The following is a 12,563-nucleotide window of genomic DNA, read 5'->3' on the forward strand; positions in this document are numbered from 1 at the left end:
CAGATAAGCCAAGCTGCAAGCAAGAAACAGGAGTCAACCAAGAAGCCTGGAAGGAACAGAACCCAGCCAAGCTGCCTTAAAGAGGTGTAGACAGAGCCACCTGGAGCTGCCTTCAAGTTGTACAGTATAGTGTAAATATCCAGTTTTTATGAGATGTCACCCATTCGCTGGTATGGGCTTTGGTGATCCACCTGTCTTTGAGTTATTTCTGCTCCTGTAAGTAACCCCTCCTTTAAGTAAAACTCATTGGTTCTACGATTTGAACTTTGACTGTATCTGCGTTTTGGTGTGTGTTACATCTCCCTAGGAAAATTCTTGTTACAAACCACTCTCTTGATCATCTCTGGTAACAGGTCTATTATGAAACTCTCTGGTAAAGGGAGAATATTTCCCTTAAGGCTCAAAGCTCTCCCATCCACACCATCAAGTGAATATGTCCATCTGTTAGCTATAATCCATAATGAGATCTTAGATGTTCCATCTTCGAAAATGTACATCCAAACTGAGAGGCACTGACAGAGCTCATAAGCAAGTGATCTTTAAAAACTTTTTATTGTGTGTGTATGGGTGATTTGCCTACATGTAAGTCTGTGCACCGCATGCATGCTTGGTGCCCTCAGAGGTCACAATAGGGCATCAAATCTTCTGCAAATGTAGTTACAGATGGTTGTGTAATGCCTTGTGCACTCTGGAAATCAAACCCAGGTCCTCTGTAAGAGCAACCAGTACTCTTAACTTCTGAGTCATCTCTCCAGCTCTGGGTATATGATTATTTTTTTTAAAAAAGTATGCTTTCTTTACTTTTGGGAATTTCATACATTTATATGGTGAAATATGATCATATCCACCCCATCTCCCTATTCCAACTTCACTAACATCATTCTCAGCTTCATAATGTCTTCCATGTACATATAGCCAACATTCATTGTATTCTGTGGGTTATAAGAAAAATTAACAAACATATTTTAAGGAAACTTTTCACTGCCTGGAAGAAAAAATATTCTTAATTCTCAGGGGATCTGCCTTTTTAAAAAATGTGTCATTATATGGGAAATATAACTGCAAACTAATAACTTCTATCTGAAAGATTAGGTAAAAGTTCCTTAACTGCACAATTACATGCATTTTGATATCTCCCCTTTGGAGGTTTTGAGAACTATAAACAAAAGAAGCTACTGGAACTGCAAACTGAGTTTCAAAGACAAATCATCTATGAACTTCATACCCTGTGCTCACTACATTAGTTTCTCATGGATATGGATCCTGACCATTTGCCACTGGTTTTCCTGAGTTTCCTACACAGACATACCATACATAGATAAACAGATTTCTTTTACTGTCATATTTCCAGCCCCCATTTCCCTTCACTCTCACGTTGCAAAGGTATTGATAGCAAATCCACATCCTCTTCCACAGTAGGGATTTAATCCACAGGCCCACACATATCCCCCCTCCCATTCTTGACTTCAAAAGACTACATCTAGGCCTGGGGAGATGGCTCAGTAGCTGAGAGCACTGCTGCTCTTCCAGAGGACCTGGGTTCAATTGCCAGCACCCGCACGGTGGTTCACAACCATCTGCAACTCCAGTTCCAGGGGGTCTCATGCCCTCTTCTGGCCTCTGGTGGCACGACACGCGCATACATGTGAAACGGTGATGCCATCTTGCCCTGATTTTATTTCATGACATTCCTCAGCTTGCCACCCCAATAACCACATCCGCATTGGTAATGCTTTCTGTGAGACTGTCCGTGACCCTGAACATGGTCTAGACATATTAACCAGAATAGCTGATGTCTGTGAAGACTAAAACTAAAATAACTACGTGGAAGTGAAAATTAGAAATAATTGCCATGTAGTGTCTGGAAAATACCATTAAGCCCTGCAAAAAGGCAGATGTTGTTCTGACCCCCTCCCTCCCTCCTGGACACTGATGTAATTATGGGTTTTGTCTTGAAAATCCGGCACTCTTGAGACCCACACCAAGAAACTCCAAGGCATGAGTCGGCTCTTGATCATCAGCTAAAAAAAGTACCCAATACTTCTAATTGGTTCAGTCAGTGTGGTTGTCATTAACTATCCCACGTGGGTCATTCTGCATGCATGCAAAATATCCACACCCATTAAATTAAAAAATAAAGACTCTGCCCAATCACTGGTAACGTTAACTGGGCTTCGTTCCAGAGGGTGCTGTGTTCCAGGTTGTTGCAGGATCTGGAGGTGCCTTGCACTATCCTGTGGACTATGCTAGCTGTATTGTCTCTATTAAACTAGGTTTATGTTCTTAAAACAGGCCGCTAGAGTCAGATACAAAGGCATTTAGTGAGGACTCTCATCCACGTCATATATCATGCCGGTCCTCACATTTTGTATTATAAAAAGAGAGGGGAATATTCCCGTGTTTCTTCATAGTCAGAGCTAGAGAGGAATCAAGCTTTGAGAGTCCTTGTCTTGCTGGCATGAGACAGTCCCTCAGCAACATCCCAAGTTCTTTCAGATTACTTTTCACACTAACCTACTGGGCCAGTTTTGATCTTTCATACAATATAAGAACATCTACTTTATACTGTTCAACCATCTGTTATAAACTGGTGTGTTCAACTGCACCTGCTTCATCTCTGATGCTAGTGGTGCTTTATGCTTTTTCTTTATGCCTTCTTGGCCATTCTTGGCCTTGGTGATAACAGCTTAACTTGTTAAGCAGTTTTATTTCTTAACAGAGTAATTATAGAGCAGCTTGTGCAGAGGCAACCAAAACATAAAGTTTCGTGACAAATTATACAGACATTAGAGGCAAGCCCTGAATTTGAAATCCATTTTCACCACTATTCATTATTCCTCTGCTTACACCGGCTATGGTAGCTTAGTCTAGAAGTTGACTGGGTTAAGTAGATCTTTGCCTTCTTTCAAATCATTCTTTTCTAACAAAGCATCTGAGTTTACTCCTCACACTCCAAAGGCTGCTTTTCCTGGCGTCCAAAATTAATCAGGTTCACTTCCTCATATGGACGTTAAATGAAGCGAACCATTTTCTAAGCAATAAGACTTATACTAATAAAACTAAGGGAAACTGTTCATAAATCACTCAAAAAAAAATCAACAGTTGGGGAAAGGCAACTTTTAATCCTTTTGTGTGGAGAGAGAACATGGCAGACATTGTATGTGTGTATCTGCCCAGTAACCGACCCCAATTTAAGAAGGGTCACCAATGAACTCCGCTGTAAGTTCTGCTGTAAATGCTCCACGTGTCTGTGTGTGAAAGCAGAGAAGAGAACCACATTATTGAAAAGAAGTTCAATTAGCTGACATCTAAAGCACAAAAAAAAAAGACCCTGCATTGAGTTCCCCAACAACAGCAAAAGTGAGCGGCAACAACACTCCTCAGGGGATACTCATTCAGGGCGACGTAAGACTAAATCCATGTCTTTTATGTGTATTTTGAGCATTTATTCATGTAACCTGCAATAACCGCCCAGGACATACCCAGGACTGAAGACGTTCCCTTTGTGCTTTCCCGCCTGACAGAGACCCCTGGTAAGAGTGACCACCCCTCTGACGGTCACTGGCATTGATGCCAACACCACTGGGTACCACTGCAGTAGTGTTTAGGAGCCAATGTGCTGCAATACATATTTTCTAACGAATCAATTAGTGAATGTGGGTATCACAGTGCACACGTGGATGTCAGAAAACAACTCTCAGGAACTTTCTCCTGAGACCCTGTAAGAACGGAGGATCAAACTCGATCTGTGCACAAGTGATCCTACCCATTGAGTCATCTCCCCGGCTCAATAACTGTGTTCTCGTTACCATTCAGGACAAACGTTTTCTTGCTTTAATTGTGAGTTTTTAATCTGACCTGTTGGTAACAGTGTGGTTGAAAGTTGCCCAAGTGTACATTGAAATTCTGCTGTATTGTTAGGCGTATTAAGAGGTGGGGCCTAATGAAGAGATCAGGCCAGGAGGGTTTTGCTCTCATGGACAGGCCAATGAGGCTATCACAAGGGCAGGTTAGTTACCAACATCTAAGAAAGCTCTGTGCTCCCTGCTGTGTCTTGTTTTACAATGCCTTGTGCTACAGCAGAACAAGAACCTCTGATACTGGATTTCTCAGCCTTCACAACTATGTGAAATCAGTGTCTTTCTTTTATAAATTGGCCAGTTTGTGGTATTTTGTTATGGCGACAGAAGACAGACTAAGACACGTTACATGTTACGTTAAAAATGCCTTGTTTTGTTTCCAAATATCTGACGACTGCCTACTTATCTATTGCTTACTTTTCCTTTAGTGTTCGAGTAACACCTCTGTTGAATTTCAACCTTTTAATTTGTTGCATTTATTTTCTAGTCTAACCTAGGCATCGGCCTACACAGCAACAGGTCCTGTGAATTCAAATAGGTGATATATTCTGTGGGTACTCCATGTAGTAACACCTACTGAAAGACTCTGGGGCATCTCAGCATTACTGCACCCCTCTCCCTGCCCTGGGAACCAGGAACCCGATAATCACCCACGCGTGCCCTGGAGCTTTGGGTACTTTCCCCTGGAACTCTCCATCCCCTTTGTAGTTTTTCTTCAATAAACCCAGGTCCTGGAACTGGGGCAAAACAACCTGCAGGAGTTTCTCCTTGCTCAATCAGCCCAGCAACGCCATGGCATTAATCAATTATAGTTAGCTGACCATTAAATGAGCTAGTCACAATAGCTGACAAACGACTCCTGGACTCCCCCTTTGCTTCTGCAGTTTTTTTCCTTTGAAAGTAGCCTGTAACAGCCACTCAGGGTCCTTCTCCTCCCGAGGCTGAGGGGTCCTGTTATGGCAGTAAATAAAATTCCTCTTGCTTTTGCAGCAACTGTGGTGTGAGTTTGGTCTCTTAGGGCGACCCCTCCTTGGTAAGTGGGCTTTAGGGTCCAACACTATGAAATAAAAATACCAATGTATCTATTCCAACATGTATTCTTAACTACTTTTCTATTCATGTTTTATCAATTACTAAAAGTTTTGTTTAAATTCTTTAAAACAAAAATGTATTTCTATCACCTTATATTCTTGGTGTGTGTGCTTACATACTCGTCAGATTCAGAACACTTGGGAACACAGCTTTTTATGTTTTCTGTTTAACAAGATCATAGATCCTAGATATCTTCATCCCTCTTAAAACACTTTGCCTTTAATTTATTGGATGCTAATTTTGTCACATCAGGGCGCTCTCAGTCTTTATACGCCGCTTCTTTTTTATATATATATAAAGTTTTTCTCATCTGGGAGCACCACACAGCCATGCTTCATTTAATCCAGCCTATCGGCATTCTAGAGGGGCATTCAGATCACTTAACGCTGAAGCAAATCGTCGCTTTTTTTCTCATTTGTTCTCTGTTACGTCGTTTTTCACTTCTAAAATTTTATTGTGTGTTTATGACTGGGGTGGGGAGGGGATGCCTTGCTGTGGAGGCCACTGACTTTGTGGTTAACCTTTTCCTTTTATGTTCTGGTGGTTTCTGGGAATAGAACTCAGATTTTGATGTCTTTTACCTGCTGAGCCACCTCCGGTCCTCTATATGTTGAATGGGTCAAATATCTGCTATCTCACTAGAGACTTACGTTTCACCTTTTAATCCTTTTGCTGGTTGCTCAAATCGAATGCCGCATAAAACGCTGTCAGTATACTTCCAGTATTTTTACCACACCCGAGATGCACATTCACCACACCATGTTTATCGCTCATCCTCCCAGTTTTGGTTTTATATAAATTATAAATGCCACAAAACATCATTTTATTGAGATGCCACTTTCATTTGTAGGGTTACATTTCTGGTCTTCATTCCTTCCTCGGCTTCCTGCTTTTACATGGATAATTTATTCATTTATTTTTATTTTTTTACCAGTGAAGCCTTTCCCTTAGAAGTCTATGTGTCATAATCCCAATACCAAAAATGTCCTTCAGCATTGCCCATAACTTTGGCCTATAGCATCTTGAGTCCCTTTCATCTGTGAGCGGTATTAGAGATGGAAAACAACTTCTGGATAGGCCTTTTTATTCTTAATTTTGTGTTTTATTCTTTCAGCAATCTAAAGATGTTAATCCACTGTCTTCTGGCTTCAGTAACTTTATGTGAAAGTTGGCTGTCAGTCTTCTTATGACTCCTTCAAAGGAAAAAAGCCTAGTCCATCTTCTCTTAACTGATTCCAAACTTTTCCTTCTTTGTTTCGGTAATCTTGATTCAGTGAGTCACAATTTTTCATTGGCTGTGGAAAATTCTTGACTCTTTTCTCCCCCCTTTAAATGTTTCCCTTTCTCTTCGCTCTTCTTTTGGGTTCTGCCTCAGAGACTTCAGGACCTTTGTCTGTGTCCCGTAAACGTATGCTCTACTTCACATTGTCTCATGATCCAGCACTGAAATGTTCTGTTAGTTTGCTTTTCTACGACAGTGATAAACACCATGACCAAAAGCAACCTGGGGAAGAAAACGGTTAACTTGGCTTACATATCCCAGGCCACAGTCCATCAAGGACCAAGGCAGGAACTCAAAGCAGGAATTGAGGCAGAAGCCATGGAGGAATATTTGTAGCCAATTATCTGCTGAATACATTATCTTTTCATACAAATCTGTAGTGTGAATTCTAATTGGTCTTAATAGAGCCTTGAGTCAGATATTGGGGTAAAAACTGGAAGATCAGAGAAGCAGAACAGTCAGCCACCAGTCCTTATCTTTATGAAATCCTCAGACCAAATGGGGTATCCTGTCTCTACAAGTCCTCAGACTGAATGCCTTGAGCTCCTGTCTCCTCCCAGCCATATCCCTTCACATCTCCAACTCCCTAGTGTTAGGATTAAAGGCATGCGATTCCCAAGTAGTGGGATTAAAGGTATGTGTCACCACTGCCTAGCTCATATCTGTTGTGGGGAGGACTGCTTGTTCACCCTGGCCTTTCTGAACCGAAATAATCACACAGAAACTGTATTAATTACATCATTGCTTGTTCCATTAGCTCTAACTTCTTTTTGGCTAACTCTTACATCTTAATTGAACCCATTTCTAGTAATCTGTGTATTGCCACAAACAAACAAAACAAAGCAAAACAAAAGAAGGCAGATGCAGGTGGATCCCTATGAGTTCTAGGCCAGCTTGGTCTACAGAGTGAGTTCCAGCACAGCCAGGACTGTTACACAGAGAAACCCTGTATCCAAAACAAAAACAAAAACAAAAACAAAACAAAAACAAAAACAAAAAAACAGAAAAAAGAGAACAAACAAAAAAACCCAGCATGGACCATGACCCGCCTAAAGGTCACTGTAATACCCCTCAAAAATTACTTCACCCAACAAAAAGCAGGAAGCAGTTTGGAGAAAAACTACACCCATATTCCCAAATATTGTTTATAAATGTTTGTTTGTATTTAAAGGGGATATACTATAGAGATTTGCATGAGTATGGATCTTGGTTTATTGATACAAATTTTAGGTCAATTTTGTGCTCTTGATTAAGGTATTATGGCTGTACAGTTCATTTTAAAATGTAATGTATAATTAAGAAATATAGATTAATAGACAATAATCTATAATAGTCAAGCTTGCAGTCATGTTATGTTAGTTAGATTTTTCTAGATGTACAGAGATGTTATTTCAGTAGGATAGGTATTCTTCAAACCTTTCAAAAACTACAGAATATGGTATTTTAAAAGTCTTTAAGAATTTAGGACTTATCATGACAATGAGACACATCTGCTCCTTGCAGCACCAATTACTTCAAGAGGAAGATGGGCATTGAAGAGGCTCCTTATGGAGTTGGTTAGCCATCTGGGCAAGACACTGCTCTTGCCTGGACTGCCTGATGAACTAGACACGCAGGATCCACAGAGAAATGACTGCTGAACTTGCCTAAAGGTGAGACTGCTGCCCTTCAGGGTTCCTGCTTCATGAAAGAACAAAAAGGGTCTGCGAGACATTCTGCAGGACACAGAAGAAAATGACTGACACACTGCCAATATAGACAGAACTGTCTTTGAAATTTCCTGCCCATGGAAAAGTCTGCTGGATACTATAGGCCTGTAGGCTGAAGATGCCTACAACATCTATCAACAGTACAGAAGAACTTTGGGTGACTGTCCAGGCAGTGAGATGTCTCTTATCAATTATAGAATTTTGGAAGTTGCTTACAATGCACTTCCTGTTTACTTAGGTAATATTATATCCTTCTGGAGTCTTCGATGAAGTTGAAAAATTTATAGTTATAATTATAGTTTTCCTTAGTTATGATAGAAGATAAAATAGATATAACTGTAATTCTTGCTTGATAACTGTTTTGTGTAATTTTACTATGTTAACTTAAAATCTTCCTTTTTTATTAAAATTTAAATTATTTAAATACAAAGAGGATTCCCCTTTGTATGCTATGAATACGATTGGTTAATTAATAAAGAAAACTGTCTTGGCCTGACAGGGAAAAAGAATAGAGGTAGCCAGAGAAAACTAAACTGAATTCTGGGAGAACAAAGGGTGGAGTCAGAGAGAAGCCATGTAGCCCCGCCAGAGACAGATGCTGGTTGGAATCTTGCCAGTAAGTCACAGCTACGTGGTGATACACAGATTACTAGAAATGGGTTAAATTAAGATGTAGGAGTCAGTCAATAAGAAGTTAGAGCTAATGGGCCAAGCAGTGATTTAATTAATACAGTTTCTGTGTGATTATTTTGGGGCTAAGTGGCTGGGAACCAACAAGCGGCTCTCTCCTCCCACACATATCTGTTCTCTTTAACATATGTATTTATTTAATTTCATTCACAAGTTATTGCCAAAGATTACTTACAAAGCCTCTACTTGGGTGAATCAGAACATTCGCTCTTGTCTTTGGAAAGAATCAAGAAAGTATTGGGACACGGTGCTAATGACTGCTACAAACACAAACATTCTAATTCCAAGCATTTATGACCTTATTTACTGAACCCAAACCTCTAATTTGAGCTAACATTATCATGAAATGTAACATCGCGCACGTGTGTGTGTGTGTGTGTGTGTGTGTGTGTGTGTGTCTATGTGTGTGTCTGTGTGTCTTGTGCAGTGCTGGGAATTGAACTCACAGCTTCACGAATGAGAAGCACTCATTCTACCACTGAGCCTCAATCTCCTTTTTCATTCATGAATTTTGAAACTAGGAAACCCGAGTTTAATCTTCTACTCTGAAGAGAAAACGATTATGGGACATGTTTAATATAAGTTGTCACATGAAAGGACTGAACTAGTCAAAACTTTGCAGTTGTAGGTTGAGTTCTAAAATGTATAACGTACATAAAGGGCTTAAGACACAGAGTTTATGAAACTACCAGAAAGTTAACACATGTCTCCATCCCCAAAGTCATGAAATACTGCGTCACTACCCACAGGTCCTCCTGGGCTTCCTCACAATCAATCACCAGAAATAACCAACACCCTTACTTCTAACACCCCATAGCAGTGGTTCCAACCTTCCTAATGCTGGTACCCCTTTTTTAAATACACTTCCTCATGCTGTGGTGACCCCCCCAACCATAAGATGATTTTCCTTGCTACTTCATAACTGTAATCTTGCTGTTATGAATCTTAACATAAATATCTGTGTTTTCTGATGGTCTTAGGTGACTCCCGGAAGGTTCATGACCACCAGGTTGAGAACACTGCCTTGCAGTGATTTGCCTGTTCCCATTCCAACAAGTGAAATCACACAGTAAAGGTGCCTGTGTGTTTGGTTGTTGTTTCTTCTCTTTTATCAGCTTTTTTTTGGGGGGAGTGGTACTGAATATTGAATCTGACACATGATCAGTAGGCATTCAGACACTGAGCTATATTCCCCCTCAACTTTTCATTATAAGACAGGGCTTTGAATGCACTACAGCCCAGGCAGATACTGAACTAGCCATTTTCTTGCCTCAAGTTCCCCAGTCGCTGGGATCACAGACAGATCTGTTCTACCAGGCCTGCAAATCTAGCAGCTTTCACTTTGCATTGTGTTTATGGGTTCAGCACATATGTATAGTCTGTAACTGCAGCTGGTTGGTTTCCTTTCCTGTGGTATTCTATGACGGTATTAGGATATAGTCACTGTAGGTCCATATTTCTATATGGTGTGGCAGCCAGGCTCTGAAGCCATAGGGCCCACCTGAGGTGGTCACATAGCCCTGCAGACAGGCTGTCATTGCCCTAACAAAGGGTCGGGATGTTGTTGCTCCTTTCTTTGTAATTTGGAGGATGCCTAATAGAGATGCTGATTCAAGCCTACGTGACAGCTAGCATACACAGCAGACAGGTAGATGCGGACGTGACAAAACGCCATTCACCTGGTTACCTAGGAGACAGAATGTTAGTGTATTTCCCGCTCAGTTCATGTGTTGGTATAAAAGCTGTTTGGAGAATAAACGAGAGAAATTCTTCAGGATGTGAACTCAGGACTTCATGAGGGACCACTAAGAATCTCCCTCCCAATTAAGCCATATGAGTTGTGTCTTTATTTCCGTCTCCTCCACGCCAGTCAAGAGAGAGAGTTTATGTTGGGGTCTGGTCTAGAGAAATAATTTATGGTCCGGGCTAGAACCGAGCCCCGATAAGTCACCCATTTTGCTCTCACTTAAAAAAAAAATCGTTTCCTATTTTAGTTTTTATTGTATGTGGATGAGGGCTTTGCCTACTCGCGTGCACTTTAAGCCTGCTCAGTTTCAGAAGGGCAATCAGAAGGGGGCGCCAAGTACTGGAGTAGGTTGTAATTCCCCGATGTGAATGAAGGAACCCAAAAGCAGATCCCCTTCCAGAGCAACTAGTGCTCTTAACCAGTGAGCCATCTCCCCAGCCCCGGGAGTACCTTTACAGTCATCTGGCGTCCATGTTTATGTACTCTTTGAAACTGTTAGAGACCAGTCCTATTGAACACATGGACGCCACCATATTTCCAGGAGGAGAATGTGCATGGGACAGTTCTCATCTTCTCCAACATCTAAACATGGGTGAAGTGTTTCAAAAGAAAAAAAAAAATCATGTCTGAATTGGGGAGCGCAGTGAATGCAAAACCACAATGGACAAAAAAATAAAGTAAATACTGATCTTTTAAATATTGAAGATATGTAAAGGATATTTTGGATATAGAGTGGAAACCACTGTTAAAATAGATATCACTTGCTTTTCGTCACCCTATTTAACATACCTACCAGAAATTTTAAAGTCCTGTGACTAACACTACAGCTCTTTGACTAACATTGTTTTACATCATACACCAGTCTTGGAAAAGTCACAAGAACGATGTACCTGGCAAGTGACCTCATCCTGCAGGGTGAGGCTGGTTGGCCTTGTGCACCTCACTACCTCTGAAATTAAAACGCCACCGGCCACCGCCCAGCCCGTGGTCACCCTCGAGGCTGACTCACCCATGTCCAGGGCCTGCTGGCACCTGAGCAGCGCGGCCTCGGGCTGCTGCTGGCGTTGAAGCCCCCGTGCCTGGCACGCTAGCCTGCGCAGCCGACATTCCGCGGGGAAGCATCTCTCCAGCAGCCCGCTCAGCATCACGTTCACGCGCCGGGCCTGCAGCCGCCCGGGGACCAGCTCCACGCAGCGCTTGCACACCGTGAGCCCGCTGGCCAGCGTCACCGGCTTGAAGAGCAGCCGCCCGCAGCGCGGACAGCCCAGCAGGTCGCGGGGCGCCACCGGCCCCGAGGAGCCAGCCGCGCAGCCGGACCTCGCCACCTTCGGCAGCCGCTTCTCGCGCAGGCCCATGGCGCGCGCCAGGCCGCTCGCCAGCTCCGACAGCTCCCCGGGCTGCAGGGGCCCGAGCAGGGCGGCCCCGCGGAAGGCGCCGATGGCTTCGGGGAGGCGGCCGGCGCGAGCCAGCGCGTCCCCAAGCTGCAGGCACAGGGCACGGTCCGGCTGCGCCAGGCCGGCCAGCAGCGAGCGGAGGAGCTCAGCCGCCGCCTCGTAGTCGCTGGTGAGGAAGGCCTCGGCGCTCTGCTCCAGGCTCTCAGCCGAGGGCTCCTCGAGGCTGCAGCGCACGCCCTGGGGCTCCGGAGGCTGGGGTGCCGGCTCGGGGCTCATCGTGAGGAGAGGGGATGTCCGGAGACGAGAGCACGGCCTCCGCCTTCGCTGTCAGACACGCGCGTCAGCGGACGGGGTGCTCGGAGCCGCGGTGACCACGCGGAGACCGCAGGAGGCGCAGCGCAGCGCACGCGGCTCAGCCCCAGCTCGCGCGAGGCGCCGTGCGCGCCCCAGTGGCTCACGTCAGCCAAGTGACCGTGGGAGCGTGGCGACCCCCTCACAGCTTCTTGACTCCCCGTGCCTGTGCGCGCGCGCATTCTCTTCTCGCCGCCGCCGCAGCCGAGTCACTGCGCGTGCTGAAGCGAGCCTCCTAGTGTCATCATGGCCCTCCACCCGCTCTCTGCATCTCCGAACCTGCCTGTTTCCCAAGGTTCATTAGCCTAGACGACCCTGGGCTTCTGAAGTTTCCAAACCTTTCAGTCATTCCCAAAAGAATAAGACCCTGCAAAAGAGATCCTGCCCCTACGCTCTCCAATAACACAAGAATCCAGACAATAAAGATCTCTCTCTCTC

General features: G+C 43.7%; 1 protein-coding gene across 1 annotated transcript in view; it reads right to left on the reverse strand.

Annotated features, from left to right (window-relative positions):
• Lonrf2 (LON peptidase N-terminal domain and ring finger 2) overlaps nt 1–12,184 on the reverse strand; it is a 34,460-nt gene extending 22,276 nt beyond the window's left edge. Inside the window, exon 1 of the mRNA XM_087898096.1 lies at nt 11,390–12,184. Coding sequence (XP_087754222.1) covers nt 11,390–12,050 — 661 coding nt within the window. The 5' untranslated portion in view covers nt 12,051–12,184. The remainder of the gene's footprint in view (nt 1–11,389) is intronic.
• Between the last annotated feature and the right edge of the window lie 379 nt (nt 12,185–12,563).

This window comes from Myodes glareolus, chromosome 18 (assembly GCF_982192425.1).
Source record: "Myodes glareolus chromosome 18, mMyoGla1.1, whole genome shotgun sequence".
Classification (NCBI taxonomy): Eukaryota; Metazoa; Chordata; class Mammalia; order Rodentia; family Cricetidae; genus Myodes; species Myodes glareolus.